The 19254-nt window shown below is 34.7% G+C and overlaps 2 protein-coding genes across 2 annotated transcripts; one reads left to right on the top strand and one right to left on the bottom strand.

Annotated features, from left to right (window-relative positions):
* The first annotated feature begins 3892 nt into the window (after nucleotides 1-3892).
* Nucleotides 3893-6136, top strand: LOC109243868 (annexin D1-like). Its single transcript, XM_019410877.1, has 5 exons — nucleotides 3893-4053; nucleotides 4334-4479; nucleotides 4742-4960; nucleotides 5283-5495; nucleotides 5610-6136. Exons 1-5 carry the CDS (start codon nucleotides 3978-3980, stop codon nucleotides 5898-5900), a joined length of 945 nt encoding a protein of 314 aa, XP_019266422.1. The 5' UTR covers nucleotides 3893-3977; the 3' UTR covers nucleotides 5901-6136.
* Nucleotides 6137-6419: 283 nt separating this feature from the next.
* On the bottom strand, nucleotides 6420-12085 carry LOC109243867 (pumilio homolog 9-like). The gene is made up of 5 exons (XM_019410876.1): nucleotides 10378-12085; nucleotides 10113-10275; nucleotides 8882-9045; nucleotides 7577-7832; nucleotides 6420-6662 (listed from the first exon to the last, which is right to left on the bottom strand). Exons 1-5 carry the CDS (start codon nucleotides 11667-11669, stop codon nucleotides 6555-6557), a joined length of 1983 nt encoding a protein of 660 aa, XP_019266421.1. The 5' UTR covers nucleotides 11670-12085; the 3' UTR covers nucleotides 6420-6554.
* Nucleotides 12086-19254: the final 7169 nt, after the last annotated feature.

Below are 19254 nucleotides of genomic sequence, written 5' to 3'. Positions count from 1 at the left end.
TAAATATGAAAAATCCAATAAATGAATCATCAAAAATGATAATTTGGAATATTATGGGTTTTATGGATAAATAGGGCAATAAATTGATTTAAAAATCTTTAAAAATTAAGAAAAATAGTAAAACATTTGGACATACTTATATATGCATGCACATGCTATTTTGAAAGTATTTTGCATATTAAAAATATATAGGAAAAAATTGGGTATCAACAGTCATCACTCTGCAGTCTCACTCATGGGCTCACAATGCCATGGAAACTAGATCGGAAACAATGATATGCTATGCCAATAATAATAACTGAGACTGAGATTGATATGAAATGCATGAATATGACTGAGTACAAATAACAGTGAAATCAGTGATACGACAGCAAGAAACGACCACTAGGGTCCCAACAGTATCGGGGTGAAGCCCTAATATGATATCTAGCGTGCTTTACAACTCAATTACTTTAGCACATAATAGAAACATGGATATCAACAAGAAAGAGTCGTTAAACGGTGCCATGGAATGAACCAGGTCACAATTATCACGGCGCACGCCCGTCACTTGGCATGTGCGTCACCTCAATACTAACCACATAACACGTAGTTGGGGGTTTCGAATCCTCAAAACCAAGTTTGAAAGTGTTACTTACCTCAAACCAAGCCAAAATCCTACTCCGCGACGCCTTTGCCTCTTAAATCGGCCTCCAAACGTCCTGAATCTAGCCACAAGCAATGCAATACGATCAATATAGGCTAAAGGAATCAATTCCACAAGAAAACATCAAATTCATAGCCAAAATCCGAAATCGGCTCAAATCCGGCCCAGAGCCCACATCTCGAAATCCGACAAAAGTTGCAAAACTCGAAAGCCCATTCACTCACGAGTCTAACCATACCAAATTTATCAAAATCTGACCTTATTTGGTCACTCAAATCCTAAAAATCCACTCTCCAATTTTCAAGCCCTAAATACCCATATTTCTAGCTCATATTCCCAATTAAATGATGAATAAAGCCACAGATTCATGAAATTTATACCATTATAGGTTAGAATCACTTACCCAACGTTGCTCCTTGAAATCCTTCGAAAAATCGCCTCTCCGGAGTTCCTCAAACCCAAAATTGAAAATGGAGATCAAAACCTCGAGCTGGGGGTTTTCTGCCCAAAAAAACCGCACTTGCGGTCCTATTTCCGCATCTGCGGAACCGCATCTGCGAAGAGGGCTCCGCTTCTGCGAAATTTCATTAACAAGTCTGACTCCGCTTCTACGATCACCTAACCGCATCTGCGATCATCGCAGATGCGGGGACCAAGTCGCACCTGTAATCCAGCTGCGCACTTGCGCCTCAAATCCGCTTCTGCAAACCTCACACCTGCGGTTCCCACTCCGCAGGTGCGGAAACACCAGCAACAGCAGCTTCAACTGCATTTTTTCAACTCCAAACTCTCCGATCACTACCCGAAATCACCTCGAGGCCCTCGGGACCTCAACCAAACATACCTACATATCCAACAACATCATACGAACTTAGTCGAACCTTTGAATCACTCAAAACAACATCAAAACACCAAATTACACACGGATTCAAGTCTAAGAACTTCTAAACTTTCAAATTTCACAAACGACGTCGAAATCCATCAAATCACGTCCGAACGACCTCAAATTTTGCACACAAGTCAGAAATGACACCACGAACCTACTCCAACTTCCGGAATTCCATTCCCACCCCAATATCAAAATTTCCACTACCGACCAAAATTGCCAAAATTCAAATTTTCGTCAATTCACGCCTAATTCTACCACGGGCCTCCAAATCACATTCAGGACGCGCTCCTAAGTCCAAATTACCTAACGGAGCTAGCGAAACCATCAAAATTCTCATCCGAGATCGTTTACACATAAGTCAACATCCGATCAACTTTCCCAACTTAAACCTTCACAAAAGAGACTAAGTGACTCAATTTACTCCAAAACCACTCCGGACCCGAACCAACTAACCCAATAAGACATAATACAGTTGAAGAACACAAATGAAGCAGAAAAATAGGGTAACGGACTGTAACCCTCGAAACGACCGGCCGGGTCGTTACAACTTCCGCTATGCCCGGGGTCCGGGGAAGGCTCGGACCATAATTATTTATTGGCCGTAGTCTTACCCTGCATTTCTGCAAGAGGCTGTTTTCACGGCTCGAATTTGTAACTTCCCAATTATATGAAAGCGCGCTATTTTACCCGTTATGCGCAGGCTTCCATTCTCCCAATCTCCCATCATGAGTCAGTTGATGACCACAAATTTGGCACTCTCTGCCGACTACAACATAGCTAACATCACGCGTCTCCTTAAAGATCTTTTTTGCATTATGACATAATCTGCGAGCAAAATGCTTCTCTTTAATTTTGAAGTCAAATCAACCAATAGTATAAACCTTACGACAAGATGGTTACACGTAGTAGAAGCTTATTGTTTTCATACATCATCATTTACTCATGTATAATCTTACATTTGACGGACTTTGGACGCAACATTTGGGTTATGCAGCTTAATTACAACAGGTTTTAGCATTAACATTTTGAATCATATCCGTACGTGCTTCTTGATGAGTACCCTTTTGTAAACAGATCTATTTATTGAATTAATGATCAGTCTCGATATAATATGTGATCCATAACAGATTGAATAAATGAATTATTTAATCATAATTAAGAGGGTAGCTTCAACTGGCTATACGTTACACTCCATATGTATGGTTCAATTGGCCATACGTTTCTCTCTTTAGAAAGTTTGCTTCATTTTCTATGGCCAGTAGAGCAGAGTTACCAATAGAAAGGATTTTTCCTTCTTTATTTTTCGTTTCTTTTTGTCTAACTTTAGTAACCCCGACACTAGACCCCAATATTACATGATTAAATGTGACTTTAGTCTTAACAATAATTTTTGTACTCTCTCTCTCATAAAAGGTTAAAATACAATTGTATGTTGTAACTTTTGGAGTCCCAACACATAAAATGCTATGATTACTTGCATGTGAAGATGACATTTTCTATCATATCATGTAGTCATGGACTCATATCCATACAATATCTTACCAGATATTTTATCAACCAAATATATAGGGAGGGCTTGAAAGGTATTTAATCAGAAGATAATATATATACACATATTTGTTTAATCGTTTTTTTTTTTTTCATTTTGGCACAACATGTATTATAGTACATCATTATCACGTTAATTTATGTATCTTGGGGTCATCCGATGCAGAAACTTTGAATCATTACAAATACAACAAGCACATGAAAACCATCTGTTATGCAGTTTAAATAATTTATACGTAAGCTCCGTTTAAACCATAAATTTTAATTACTTTTTCAAAGAAAATAAAAAAATTATTGTTTAAATAAAATATATATCCAAATACAATTTCAACTTCTAAAAATTATTTTTTAATATAATTTTAAAAATTTATCTTTTAAATTTCAACCGAATTTATATCCAAACGCTAGCATATAATAAAGGGAAAAAAAAAAAAGAAATGCAGAGAGGACAAGTTGTAAGGTGAAGATTGAAGTAAATGGACAACTTTTTCGACATTTGGTAAAAGGGATATGGGGAATAGGGGCCACTCCTGAGAATATGTGGATCTTGTATTTAAGATCCATTAAAATATCATCAGCTTATTCATTAAAACACGTACATATGGCACGTAGTGGCATGTGAATGTGGCCCGGCTACTACGAAAATGATTGAATTTCTTTTTCGACATCTTGTATTTAAGATCCATATAAAATATCGTAGTATTGAAACTTTTTGATTGACAGCGCCAAACGCGGAAAAACAAGAAAAAATGAAAATAAAAAATAAATAAAAGGAGGGCAATATTGTAATGCAAAGGTCATTTTCTGCGTCTTTAAAAAGGCAACAAGGGAAGGTGGAAAATATACGATCTTACCTTAGTCTGCTTGCATTTTCGAGTCTTGACAATCATAAAAATGGCTAGTCTTACTGTTCCGGCAGAAGTTCCTTCAGTAGCTGAAGACTGTGAACAACTCCGAGCTGCCTTCAAAGGTCTACTACTAATCTCTTTATGCGTCTCATCTTGAATAATTTAGGCCTCTTTTCACAATTTATATCAACTTATACCATTAGATCTTTGTAAGATTGGTCCATTTGATGTATATATAGACCATACATATACACGGATTCACTTGTTTGCTTCATTATTTGATCTTTTAGTATATTCTATACATCTAGTTCTGATACTGGTTATTATCTTCTGATTATAAAGATCTTGCTACTAATATTAGATTGATGGTTGAGATTGACTTTTGATGGTTACTGTTTGCAGGATGGGGAACAAACGAGAAGTTGATCATATCAATTTTGGGTCATAGAAATGCTGCTCAACGCAAGTTGATTCAACAGATTTATGCTGAGACTTTTGGTGAAGATCTCCTTAAAGAGTTGGACAGAGAACTTACCAATGATTTTGAGGTTATTTTCTTAAGATAATAACATGAACAAGTTTAATAAAACCTTAGATTTGTTAGAATACTTAGTTGATCAGTTGAGTATCTGAGTTACTGTGATCAAAGGCGCGGATTTCTTTTGATCTGTTGAAACGAACCCATGCTTTTGGCTTGAATTATGTGTACACATGTTAGAAAATAACAACCATACTTATTCTGAATCCATTGATTCTAGATCCTCGATACATTTGATGAAAAGGCTAACACTTACTATGTTTTTCTCTCAGAAATTGGTGGTAGTGTGGACATTGGATCCTTCAGAGCGCGATGCCTATTTGGCGAAGGAAGCTACTAAGAGATGGACAAAAAGCAATTTTGTTCTTGTGGAAATAGCTTGTACCAGATCTCCTAAAGAATTGGTTTTGGCAAGGGAAGCTTATCATGCTCGTTACAAGAAATCTCTTGAAGAGGACGTTGCTTATCACACTACTGGGGAACACCGCAAGGTACTGGATTAATCACTATGTTCAAATCGTTCTAATTGCAACTAGTCTCGTTTCTGGCTCCATATCCACTTAGACTCCTTAACAATAGTTGTTGTCAAATTACATGAGGCTTGAATGGTATCTCAGAAGATCGCCAAAGTATAAAATTTCTAATCCACATTTGATTAATGAAAAGTTAACCTTCGTTGTCTATGAATTATGCGATACCATTTGCAGTGTACTGTCTAAGGTTGTTCGTCAAGTTTGGCTCTTGCTTGGAGGAATAGTGACACTGAATATTGAATTTGTTGAGTTATTCATTCAAGTTTCCGATTTCTTTCAGCTTTTGGTACCTCTTGTGAGCTCCTACCGATATGGAGGAGACGAGGTGGACTTGCGCCTTGCTAAAGCTGAAGCTAAAATACTGCATGAGAAGATCTCCGATAAGGCTTACAGTGACGATGAGGTCATCAGAATTCTAGCCACAAGGAGCAAAGCACAGATCAATGCTACTCTGAATCATTACAAAGATGAGTATGAAGAGGATATCCTAAAGGTAAACACATTCCATCCGTTGCTCCTTTGCTTTAAGTGATGCCCCTTTATACTCTAGGACTGGCTTTGTTATTTCTGCTTTACTGATTTATTGAGTTTTTTTGCTAATGAGCAGCAATTGGAAGAGGGGGATGAGTTTGTTGGACTATTGAGGGCAACCATAAAAGGTCTTGTCTACCCCGAGCACTACTTCGTGGAGGTTCTTCGAGATGCAATTAACAGGAGAGGAACAGAGGAAGATCATCTGACCAGAGTTATTGCTACAAGGGCTGAGGTTGATATGAAGACTATCGCTGATGAGTACCAGAAGAGGGATAGCATCCCTCTGGGTCGCGCCATTGCCAAAGATACAAGAGGAGATTATGAGAATATGCTGTTGGCTCTGCTTGGACAAGATGAGGACTAAGAAGGATGGGCTCACTTCTGTTTTATAATGACCAGAATAAATATGCTATCCCCTATATTTGAGAGTTGGCATCCGTCGTATGTTTGATGATCGAGTGTGAAGTTCTTAGTCCTTTTCTTCTTGTGAGAAACATTAAATATGCAACTTTATATGCTTTCTAAGAACGTTTTTCTATAATTTGCATACATCGTTTCAGCTTGCATCCATTATAATAGAACATCTTCTAGTTATTTGCATCTGTCCTGTTTATTTTGCGTTCATCATATCGATATCACTGCCAAGTAAAGCAAACATGTATCTCACTAAAAGAGTTCAAAGTGCACCAGATAAGCATGAAATAATACAGAAAGATCAAGCAACTTCGACCAAATGAAGATCTTCTGCGATAACCACAACAGAAATAGGAACTTGATTTAGATAAGTCACAGATTGTCACGATCCCTTACAATCTTACACATCCGAGAGTTTGAGCCAAAAGACAAACAGCATGATACAAAGACGCATCAACCAAAATCTTGCATGACATACAACAGTCTGATATGCTAGTGATCACCTTAATAGGATCATAGATAAGATACATTCCACATCTAGTACCTAAATAGAGAAGGTAATAAATAGTAAGAGAACAACAACATTTTACTGTCGCTTGGAGCATTACTTTTTTAATAGTCGCCGAGAGAAGATCTTCTTGCAGTATGGACTCGTGCGCAGGAGAAGCATGTGAGGCCTCACAGCTTGAAGCAGCAAAGCTCGAACGGATCCCTGCTTCAAAGTAAAAGTTACAAGGAATAAGAATATGCAAATACTGAAACAATCATCTGGTTTTGTTTACCAAGTCATGTCTCATATGGTACTAGTCCAGCGTAACTACTATAGTCATAATAATTAACTAGACTTGGTATTAACACTTCCTAGTTACTAGTGGAAGCAAGTTCCAGTTTATATGTCCAAGAATCATCCACCTGATATAACAACAAATTTGAGAACTTGGACACAATGTAAACTTAGTGTATAACAATGCAGTAAATTGCTTCTACAGTGATGACTACAACAGATATTGACTCGTGGAAACGGAAATTCTGACAAAAGGTATGTCCTGGTGCTAGTAGGAGCTTTGTTTAGAAGTTTCCCTCTCTCTCTCTCTCTCTAGAAACACACCTAACGCACACACATGTTTCTCATCAATATATTTTGGCGTAAAGCATCAATTGGAAATGAAATTGTCATTTCCTTCCCAACAGGTTTTTGACTTCATTCTTCTGAACATCAGAAAATTAATACTTAACACATATTCTTGTTGTTTGCAAGTCAAGCTTGAGCACAAGTGTCCATCTTACTACAGGAGAGCATTATAATCTTTGTTTAGGAATTAGAAAAAGAACACATTTTCTTTTTCACTTTTCCTTTCAGCTGAAAAAGAGAGTGGGGCTCAAAGAGATATCATTCAGAAAATCCGACTCATTAGCTCATCAGAAATGTATCTTATCGTCAGTTTTATCAGAACCCATACATGCATAAAGTATTACTCAACCAACAAACAGCCAGCACATAGGTTGGAGCTGAACCAAAGACATGATCACATATGGAAATCAGAGCTTGAAGCACCTAAGTACATGGAAACATAAGAAGTTTAAAGCATCTAGGTATACAGAAATATAACAAGTTGATAGACTAACCTTAGTAACGCCAAGTGCAGACTGAATCACATAGTTAGCGAAAGGATCTTGCAGCAACTGATCAAAATGAGGCTCTGAGACTAACTCATTGATGATTCTCGACCTACTTTCTTCAACACACTTGAGGAACTTTTCAACAACATGACTGCCAAACTTTTGCCTTGAGAGGTATACATAATGGCCATCAAACTGAGAGAGCAACATGGCTGCAGCAGAGGCTATCTTTAACTCTATTATGAATTGAACAACATAATTCCTGTATTGTGAGTTAGAAAATTTCAACAAATTTTAGTACGTAAGAAGCAGAACCAAAAGGCGCCACAAAAATGACTATGCAGGCAACACACATAGGCTGCTGTAAGGAAATGATAAAAATGACACAGTATATATAACTTTCTTGAGGTAACTAGCAAAGTTAAAAGGCAAATATTAATGGAATATGGGCATCGTTTACATCACACAAGACAAGTAAAAGACATGGAAGAGCTGCTTGTTTGTGGTGCACTTGATGATGAAATCAGAGACTGAACTGTCACCATTGAACTCCACTGCCAGGACACAAAAAGAAAAAGAAAAAAAGCTCCACTACTAGGAAAGTGAAACAATCTTAGAGCACGCATTCCTTGAGCAAACAATTTCTAGTAATGAAGGAGCAGAAATTGGTGTACCTGGCAATATAAGAAGGAATGTGTACAAGGATTTTAGGTTGTTCAGATGTTCCACTAAAAAGAAATCCACAAATAACCATTTACTAATCTTCTTGGGACTAATTTGCCAAGTTTGTTGGAATCATATTTGCAATTAACGACAGTTATATTTTTCATATGTTCCTAAATATTGATAGGATACACAAAACTATAAGGGGTGAACTGCTGAGCCATATCCTATAAACAGTCTCACGCACTTCCATTGGGTCTCCTGGCATTTGATCGCTAGTAATCTATATCAAGAGGACAAAGCTAGCTTTAAATGTGGTAACATGGAATATGTAACATGACTCTGGAAGAAGATTACACCTAAACAACATATAGATAATTTGAATGTAAGTAGGCATATTATACAACAACATCAACATACCCAGTATTATCCCACACCATGGGGTCTGGGGAAGCAGGCATATTATAAAGTTCCAAAAAATTGAACAAGCAGACACATTAAGAACAGCAAAGGTGAAAGTTTTAGCAGCACATTACATGCCATCATCTTGATACTAGACCAGAAATTTTGCTTCTAAATTATCTTGGGAAGTTTCTGTGCTAAAAGATCAAGAAAGTAAAGGACCAGAGTAAAAGTTCTGAATTTTACCCAAAAGGATCTTGAGCAAGCTTAAGCCCATTAGAACAAATCCCAACAAGCAACTTCTCGCGCTGCTTGCCAGTTGAATAAGTGATGCATTTGTTCAGCACACAGCATCCATAACGATGTGTTGCAATATCAATACAATGTTTAGCCGCAACATCAAAAATAAGCTGCATAATGATTCATCGAACAGACCAGTTTCAGAATAAATAATAAAATACTTTAAAAGCTAATTGAACTATACTTCTTGAGTTCATATTCTACAGATATGAAAACACAAATAGGTATAAGTGCAAAACTACGGTGATCTCTCCAAGATACTTCCCATCAATATAAATATTCTGTTCCTATGAATATTGTTGAATAATAATAAAGGCCCACATGTTCTGCTTCAGATAGAGTACATCCCATGTGAAAAGAAATCAAATTGAACTGAAAGTAAAGAGGTACAAATTTTAACTAAAGATCTGCAGAGTGTTGAAACTATTGATCTGTCAAGCAACACACATGAAGAAAAGCACATAACAGGCAAACAAAGGTTTGCCACTCCTTTCGCCTTGTTTTATAACTAGCAGTCATCCAGTTCTTTGTGAATTTAGTGTTTATTGCTTTACAAACTTCGCAAGCACACACAACACCAACACATATATGTATTTATCTAGGAAAACCTCAAGACCAAATACTAGCTGTGCAGGATAGGAAAACTTAGTCAGATTAGATACTTAGAATAATGGAAGCAGAACCAATTGAAACGGAATATCTAGTACATTGCCAATGTATCAAAGTGAGAGTATACAAGCTCTAGCATTGTATAATTTGTCAACATGTGTATTTCACTACATGTTTAGCGTGAACCTTTTAACTTTACCATAACTGGAACACACCAAAAGTTACTTGCTGCAACACAGCCAAACTACCCAATATTCAGGAAGTGAAAAACATATGAATAACCCTCTAGAGCCATCAAAGTCAGAATGTACATTCAATAACAGCTCTTAGGAATCATTTGAAAGATAAAAAGAACTCTTAGTAACTTGCTGCATTAACAAAGATAAGTAATATTTACTATGTATTCATGACATTCTCTTGCATTTAAATGGTGCCAACAAAAAGGTGGTCCAAATTTAAGCTAAAGTTTTAGTACCAAACAAGTAACTTAGGCACATGAATATATTATGTTTATCAAAATTTCCACCTAACAACTCCAATTATATTCAATGAGAAAATGATGTCAGACCTTGTTATGATCCTTGCTTAAACAATGCAAGCAACGCTGAACCACATGATTTCCATTTACATCCATCATGAGATTAAGAATACCAGGTTGAAGTGCCCTTATAACTAATGAAATTTCCAGCCTGGTCTTCATTGTCTCAATTAACTTTTGCACAACACGGGTCCTGAATAAAGGAAATGGTAGCAGCTTGGTTTCAAAAAGCAGTTCAAGAATCAACAATGTAAAGAGTAGCAAAAATGGTAGAGTAAATTTTTTCTGCATTTACCCGTGCGTTGTCCTGGATGTTTTCACAAGCTCTCCTGGATTATCAGTCACCATAAGCACAAACTGCATTCTTTGCTCATCACTACAAACAGTCAATAATTTCTGCACGAGATAGTTCCCGAATGGATCCTTCATTAGCTCAAAGATATTATGAATGATGCCATTGAATATTATCTGAACATCTTCTGAGGTCCCTTCATCAAATATCCTCTGTAAATACCTACACCCCAGCTGATCTTTAGCTGCCAAATACACATAGTTTGGTTCCGAACGCGTAAGACTAGCATCATCCCTTGAGGCCAAACCATTTTTACTAACTCCTCTTACTTGGAATTCTGTGTCCCCTAAACCATTATGCAATAAGCTGCTATTTCTTGCTGGTTTCTTCTCTTGCAACCTTTCCATTTTAATCTCATTCCGCGATTTTTTCTTGTGACCCTTTAAACTTCTCTGTTCAGAAGCATATTTTAAACATTCCCCTTGAATAATGAAGCTATCTTCACTCTCATGGCTTCTTGAATATGGCAATGGGGAAAGAGGGTGATTCACTATGTTAGTAGTAGGTATTGATTTAGCCCTTTGCTGCTTTAAAATGGAACAATCACATTCGGAATTTAATCCCATCCTGCTTGGGTTTATGCCATGCAATGAACTAAACAAACTACTATCAACACCAACATCATTAAATCCACACTGCTCTGAGTATCCAAGACTCACATTACTACTAGGCCTATTCATGTTACACAAGTTAGTATAATCAATTTGCTCTTTTTGAAAACAGAGGTCATTGTACAGAGGATTAACAGGAAGTTTGTTACTACTACAAAAAGACCCCATTGAATCATACAAATAATTTTTCTGTCCACCTAATAATTCTCCTGACTTTTGAAAATCACAAAGATCATGACCAAAATTTCCTGTTCCATTGATGTTCACCCCATAATTAAATCTCTTAGACAGATCGCCTATGTCAACATGCTTATCAAAATTCTGTTCGTGAAAAAGCATGTTAGACCAACCAGAAGTAGTATTAGTAATATCAACTACTCCTCCTTCTCCTTGATTAATATTCTGATGATCAAATACATTCCAAGAATCCACTGAATCATCACCATATAAACCAAACCCGGTACCAGAAAACGAAGAACTTGAACCCGACGGCGAAAACCCCATCATTGTTTGATGATCATATTGATGATTTTGATGCAAATATGAAACGTTTTCCTTAATCATCATCATCCTCAGCATTTCTTCAGCACCCTTCATTTTTCCCTTTTCGTCACCTCTATACATCACACAATACAAACCTCGTGTAAGAACTCTATATAGCAAACAGATATAAATACACACACACACGTTACGTGTAACAACTATACTAAGAAACAGAAATATATATGGATGGATATTAGATTAATACAATACGAGGAGAATTTTTGGTTTTTAAGGTTGGTGGAAATTAATAAAGTTTGCATTGGGAATTAGAGAAGATTTTGTTTCTGTATTTGGGGTTTTGAGTATTTGAAGAACAGATGGATATTTGGTAGTGAGTGGGGAGGAATAAGAAAAGGACAGTGTTGTGTTCAAGTCACGCCATTAAAATGAAGAAAGCAAAGTTTCGCAGTATTTGTATTGTATGTACTCAGTACTAACACACACACACACAGGGAGAGAAGTGCCAGTGGAAAAGGAAAGAGAGAGAATAGGGTGGCTCTGAATCTGACAAACGCTGGGTTTTTCATATTTTCATTTTTATTTTATTTTTAGTATCTTACCTTGGACCCTTCTTCATTTCTTGGTTTTTTTTTTCCTTAACTACGAAAAAGGAAAAGAAAAGAGATTTTTAAATTGATGGTGATTTGCTGAGTAATTACAGATAATAATGTATTAATTTATATTTAGCTTAGTTTTAGTGTTGCTTAAGCAAGCTTTGGTTTTTCAGTTATTGCTAAGTTTAGTAACCTAGTCTAAAGGCTAAGCTTGATCGCCTCCCATAACCGACTTACTAAATTTTCTCCAATCAAGTGAAAGTACTAACTTGCCCTTGATTAGCAGTTAAATGTGCAATTATAATCTGTGAGTAACTGAGCATTAAGATTTAGGTAAAAGATGTGGGATGCTATTGGCCGACGCATTTATGTGATCATGAAAATGTATATCTTAGGCCTTTTTGCACTGTGATGTGTGTTATTTTTACAGATAAAAAAGTTTCAACAAATATTTGAAGACAAAAAAATTGCCATTTGAGAATAAACTAAATTATATGAAGTGTTTTAGGTGCCAATATATGTATTTATGTATGTCCAATAATCTAAGAGGAATTCTTTAATTAGCTTTTGAAAACATGTTACAATTTCAAGTCAATTAATAAATCATGATCTCATATTCTTATGCAAATAAATCTAATCATGATATGACATAAATTAATTGTCATGTTACTTCATATAAAATCTGCTTATTTGTCTGTTTGATCACAGATAGCATTGAAGACATTTGTATTGTTAATCTACTCTACACTTGTTTCATTGTAAATGTTACAAATATTTCACCTCTCTTAAGGATATACTAGGACCACACATTTCATCAAAAATTTCAAAAGAGAAATTTTTATAAACCACTGTAGTTTTGAGTTTAGTAACTATAGTTTACTTAATTATTATTCGTAATTATTTTTCAATTGTTACTTATTTGTATCACTTGTATTCAAACATGTAACGAATATAACCTGTGTCAATTGTACTCGTTCGCACATCGAATACCACGTATATCAACTATATTCGTTAGCGCAGTTGTATTAGTAAAGGCGAAATACAAGGGTGTATACAAAGGATGCAACTTGTATCGAATGTATATAGGGGTGTATACAAAGAATACAACATGTATCGGCTGTATTTGTTCGCGCAACGAATACAACTAAGGCAAAATACAGAAATACTGAAAAAATAAAATGTTCTTTTCGAGAGTCAAACTCAAGACCTCCGCTAACTAAGAGAGCGCTCTAACCAACTGAGCTGCGAGAGTTTGTTGCTCTTTTATTTTATTTCAAAACAATTAATCTCTTATTTCATGAATTTGTTATAAAACTCAATTATAGCTACGAATGGTAAATTTGCTGAAAGTGTAGCTACGAATGATAAATACAGTGTAAATATTTAATGTGTCGCATAATGTAATACAAAAATCTCATTTTGGGCCTAATGTAAGACCATTGTATTTCTCTTGCTTGAAGGTAGGGGTGGGTATAGTTTGGGCAAACTTGATATCCAAACCAACATTTGAATTATTTGGATTTTAGGATTATAGATTGAATTTTGGATTTAATTTTTATGATATTTGGATTTCATATTGGATATTAGATTTGGTACTTCAGAGTTTTGGATATTCGAAAATCAAAAACTTTTATATTTTATATTTTATATTTTATATTTTTTCCATTATTCATATGCCAATAGTAACAAGTCCAATATCCTAACCATTGGACATTATCTCATATATTCAATACTAATTGCTAAGTTACTATCAATACCTTCTATTTGGACATGATTTTACTATTAATACTTCTTATCAGCCTTACTAATGTCTTTGTTATATTTCCTTGATGACGATCTCATTAATTGAATACTCTATTTGGATGATTGCGGTAAAAATAAATAATTTTTTAGGCAATTTAACATGAGTACTTTATTTTGATGTTCATAATCGTAGAAAGAAGAAACATCTCAACTTATAAGCTTAAAATCGAAAATCCATAATACCAATTAATTATCCGAATCCAAACTTAAAAAATCCGATACAATCCGATTTTATTTGGATTGGATTTGGATTATCATTTCTTCAATACGAAAGCCGAAAATTTAAAATATCCAAACCAATTAATTTGAATTCAAACTTAAAAAATTTGATCCAATCCGAGTTTATTTGGATTGGATTTGGATTGTCATTTCTTCAATACTAAAGTCAAAAATTCAAACCAAAATTTTCATATCTAATCTAAATTGCCCAATGCCCACCCCTACTTGAAGCAGTAAAAAATGAAGCATTGAGCACGCTGATTACTTTTTTAACCATTTCTTTTTATGTATTTATAAATTAAACTAATATATAAATATTTGTTCAAATTATTTTCAATAGGGCAAAGGGAGTAAGGCCTCATTTGTTTGCACTTAATGGGGGTCTGAATCTTAATCATTCAATTCTCAGGCATTAAGTGCATTTGTTTTTAAAGTCTGAATCTTAATTACCCAGATCTTAATCATTAAGTGTGTTTATTTTTTTTACTTCACAACCACTTAATGTGTCTGAATAGGTCTGTATGATTAAGATCTGTAACGGAGACTTAATTTCATTAAGATGCTATCACATATTCATTATTAACTGTCGCCACCGCCTACCATTATCAACTACCACCATGTCGCCACCACCACCATACTCAACCACCCCCACCACCACCTCCACCACCTCCACCACCACCACGCCACCATCATCTTCAATCATAGCCGCCACCATTATCGACCATCACCACCCACTATCCCCACCACTTCGACCATCCTCATTCTCACTCACAATCAACCCTCATCCACCTCAACTATCACAACTGACCACCATCACCATCAACAACCGCAGCCGGCACTGCCCATCATTATAACCTACCACCACCCATCCACCACCTTCCTCACTCACAACTACTACCACCACCTACAATTATTAACTATCACCACCACCATACTCAATCATAATCGACACCACTACCAATCACTACTAGCTACTAGCATGAACTACCATCATCAACCAAAACTACCACCAACCACCGTCTCGAGTGGGCATTCACCCGTTAGCTATCACCACCAACAACTATCATATTTTAAAAAACTATATAATTTATTGATAGAACATTAGATTAGTTAGTATTTCATTTGAACTTTATGCTTATTAATTTTCAAGTAAAGATAAATTTTATACATTCAGATGTCAAAAATCCAATAGTCTTAATTATTTAGTATTCAGGTCTTAATACACAACTTATTATATTCAGATGTATATTCAGATTCAGATGTCTTAATCTTAATACACATATTGATATTCAGAAGTGTATTCAGATCCAGACGTCTTAATCTTAGAAAAACAAATGAGGCCTACTGGGGTCCTTTAACAAAAACTTATTATACTATCTTTCTGTCAAGCCAAAAAAAAAAAAAAAACACACACACACACTCGTGATAGACCGGGAAATTTCATTATCTTTCAGTAATGAGGGGAACAAACCGCAAACGACAAAAAGAACAGCACCTAATTATCGAGGCAGCAGGGGAGTTATAGTTCAAAACATGTCTATTAAGTTTAAAAAAAAAAAAAAAAAAAACAGAGAGAGGGGGGAAGAAAACAGAAGGCTGAAATTTGTATTTTCACTATGAAATCTTCAAAAATATACCTACACGTAATCATCTGTAATTTAAAATTAAATATTTAAAAAAAAGTAGATATATCTGTTATAACAAATTAAATTATACTGATAATAATTTTTTTATAATTGTCAATGCATAAGTTAAAATATATACTTTTTTATTAGTGCTTAACTATATATGTTGGTAGCATAAAAAAATTATACAACCACACTTAAAATTGGATTAGTATTAATTACTACGGTATTGTGGCAAAGTACTGGCAATTAATCATAGTTACTCCCATTTCTAATTAGATTAGCAAACATCCAAATTTTTTGGGTATTAAGCAATTAAGTATTAGTGGTACCTTCCACCTGACACGGACAGGCCCACTATCCTGTACAGCAACTACCTGTATTTTTCTAATATGCACAGACAACAGTATCGTACTACACAGTAATTGGTGCGTACAAAGGCTGCGGGATGTTGAAGACGTGGCAAGATTTTCATTTTCTTCTTAACGGTTCGTTGTTATATTTTCAAGTTCAGAAATTCGTAATTTCCTCTAACGATGGTATAGCGCTTCAATTGTTTTTGGAAATAAATACTTACTTAAACTTTGAAAAATTAGTTACTGATTAGCAATATTTCATTGTATAAATTGGTAGCATGTACAAGGGAAAAACCCAATAGTGACTAATTCAATAATTAAATTATATTTAGTGTTTGATAAACTGTGTAACTGATACTGATCTAAAAATAGTTTTCAGAAATGGAGAATATCTATATAATTAACATTCTCAGTTATCAAACGTATGGAGAATATCAAGAATCTAGTTAAAACTCAAATTCTGTAGGTAAAATTCCAAAATCTATTCTAGAAGTGCAGATGATCGTATAAATGCAAAAAAATTTATTAGAAACAGAGAAACGTAAATAATTACATCACATCGAACAAAAACATATCCTCCTACAATGATAATCAAAAGCATGAAAATTCAACATGTGAGCACAATAATGTGATGCTTAACAGGGCCGTCTCAACAAGATTGGTGGCCTAAAGCCAAATTTGATACAGAGACCCTAAGTAAGAATATCAACGATAAGTTTTCAATGAAAAAGTATAAAATAATAAAAGCGACTCAAAAATTTGATAAGTTGATATACAACAACATACTCAATGAAAACTCACAAAGTAAGGTCTGAGGAGGTAGAGTGTACGCTGACCTTATTGCTACCTTGGGAGGCAGAGAGGTTGTTTCGAAAGACCCTTGGCTCGAAAGAAAGCATGGCAAAAAAAAAAGTCAGATAAGGACAATCAATTCATTGTAGTATGAAATAGAAAGTATATATAGACGAATAAGTCATGATAAAGCAGTCTAAAAAGGAACAGTAGCTATCATAGATAAATAACATAATCGAAGTACAAGAAATAACAGATAGTAGCAGAAATCAAAGGGTAAGAAATAGAGAAAGATAAGTTGATATAATGATCAGGGGCGGCCCTTCCATAAAGCAAATAAAGCAACCGCTTTAGGCCCTGTATTTGTAAGGGCCCCATTTTTTGTTACACCTAATAGACTATGTATAAGTTTAAAAAAGAGTTTTGTACAGTGAAAAAGTTTGATTTCTTTATACCAAGAAAATTGCACTTGAAATGAATATCGAACCCGAATTTCGTAAGAAACGTGTGATATATAGGAAGTAACAATTTGATACAAATATTGATAATGAAATCTCAAAATCTTTCAAAGAGTCCTCTAGAGTTGATTACTTTTTTACATAATAGAAAGGCTGGTTTTTCACTTCAAAATAGATTTGGACAATTCGAAGCATATGAAAATATTTTTGGTTTTCTATTTAGTAGTAAAAACTAAGATCACTAGATGTTGAAAATTTGAAAAAAATATTGCCTTAATCGTGAATGTTCCTTTAAGTGTAAAAATCAATTCGATATTGATGGTTTAGATTTATTTTCTGAATTAAAAGTATTAAGAAAAATAGTACAATTAGAAGATAACAGTTTAATTAATACACTTAATCAAATAAAAAGAGTTAATACTTTTCCAAATGCCTAAATTGCTTATAGAATAATGTTAATAACTCATGTTACCGTTGCTTCAACGCAGTAGCGGATGCACATAGGGAGTTGTGGGTGCTTAAGCACCCATTAACTTTGACCATATTAATAAATTTATATAGGCAATTGTACAAATATTTAGATAAATATTGAGCGAACACCCACAAGTAAATTTATTTTTCCTCTTCTTTTAAAGTTTTTATCGGCGAGCACCCACAACTTCAAAATCCTGGATCCGCCACTGCTTCAACGGAAAGAAGTTTACGAAATTCAATTGATAAAATCTTACTTAAGAACAACAATGGCACTAGAAATATTAAATGGATTAGTTATATGTCAATTGAGAAGTACTTATTAGGAGTTATTGATTATAAGAAAATTATTAATAACTTTGTATATAAGAAAAGCTAAAATATAGACTTCAAATAAATAATAATAATAAAAAAAGTTAAGGCCTCTCATAAAAGCTTGGTTTTAGGCTCCAAGATTTGTCGGGCCGCCCCTGATAATGATATTGAAAAGTGTTGCATTGTTTCAATATAATGATTACTTGTTGTAATGCTTTGAAGAACAAAACTTGTAAGCCGCGGTAAGTTGCTGATTGAGAGACTTTTCAATATTTAGAATAAGAATAGCAAAAGAGAGAATGAAAAAAAGTAAATATATTAATAATAATTTGCGCCCGTATTAGTTGTTAGGATATAAACGAGGCAAAAAAAAAAGAAGCTACCCTACCCATGTAAGGAAACAATTCACTAAAAATTAGTTACTGATTAGCAATATTTGATTGTATAAATTGGTAGCATGTACAAGGGAAAAACCCAATAGTGACTAATTCAATAATTAAATTATATTTAGTGTTTGATAAACTGTGTAACTGATACTGATCTAAAAATAGTTTTCAGAAATGGAGAATACCTGCTCCTCCCTTAACCAGAGGTCTCGAGTTCGAGCCCTGGGTATGAAAAATCCTTAGTAGGAAGCGCTTCCCCCCGAAAGGGGCCCTACGCGGCGCGAATCCGTATATAGTCGGGCTCCTATGCGGGTAGCAGACACCGAATGAAAAACCAAAAAAAAAAAAACATTCTCAGTTATCAGACGTATGGAGAATATCAAGAATCTAGTTAAAACTCAAATTCTGTTGGTAAAACTCCAAAATCTATTCTAGAAGTGCAGATGATCCTATAAATGCAAAAAAAAAATTATTAAAAACAGAGAAACGTAAATAATTACATCACATCTAACAAAAACATATCCCCCTACAATGATAATCAAAAGCATGAAAATTTAACATGTGAGCACAATAATATAATGTGATGCTTTTACACACACACACACACACATATATATATATATATATATATATATATATATATATATATATATATAAAACCAAAAATTAGATTTTAGGTCAAAGTTT

The sequence above is a fragment of the Nicotiana attenuata genome, unplaced genomic scaffold (assembly GCF_001879085.1).
Source record: "Nicotiana attenuata strain UT unplaced genomic scaffold, NIATTr2, whole genome shotgun sequence".
NCBI lineage: Eukaryota > Viridiplantae > Streptophyta > Magnoliopsida > Solanales > Solanaceae > Nicotiana > Nicotiana attenuata.
The sequence above is the reverse complement of the archived record's forward strand: the minus strand, read 5'-3'. Positions and strand labels throughout refer to the sequence as shown.

Coding starts and splice junctions, on each gene's coding strand:
- LOC109243867 (XM_019410876.1), bottom strand. CDS start 11,669: ATGTATAGAGGTGACGAAAAGGGAAAAATGAAGGGTGCTGAAGAAATG. Junction 10,276..10,377: donor ACATCCAGGACAACGCACGG/GTAAATGCAGAA, acceptor TCCTTTATTCAG/GACCCGTGTTGTGCAAAAGT. Junction 6,663..7,576: donor CTGCACTTGGCGTTACTAAG/GTTAGTCTATCA, acceptor ACTTTGAAGCAG/GGATCCGTTCGAGCTTTGCT.
- LOC109243868 (XM_019410877.1), top strand. CDS start 3,978: ATGGCTAGTCTTACTGTTCCGGCAGAAGTTCCTTCAGTAGCTGAAGAC. Junction 4,480..4,741: donor AACTTACCAATGATTTTGAG/GTTATTTTCTTA, acceptor TTTTTCTCTCAG/AAATTGGTGGTAGTGTGGAC. Junction 5,496..5,609: donor ATGAAGAGGATATCCTAAAG/GTAAACACATTC, acceptor GCTAATGAGCAG/CAATTGGAAGAGGGGGATGA.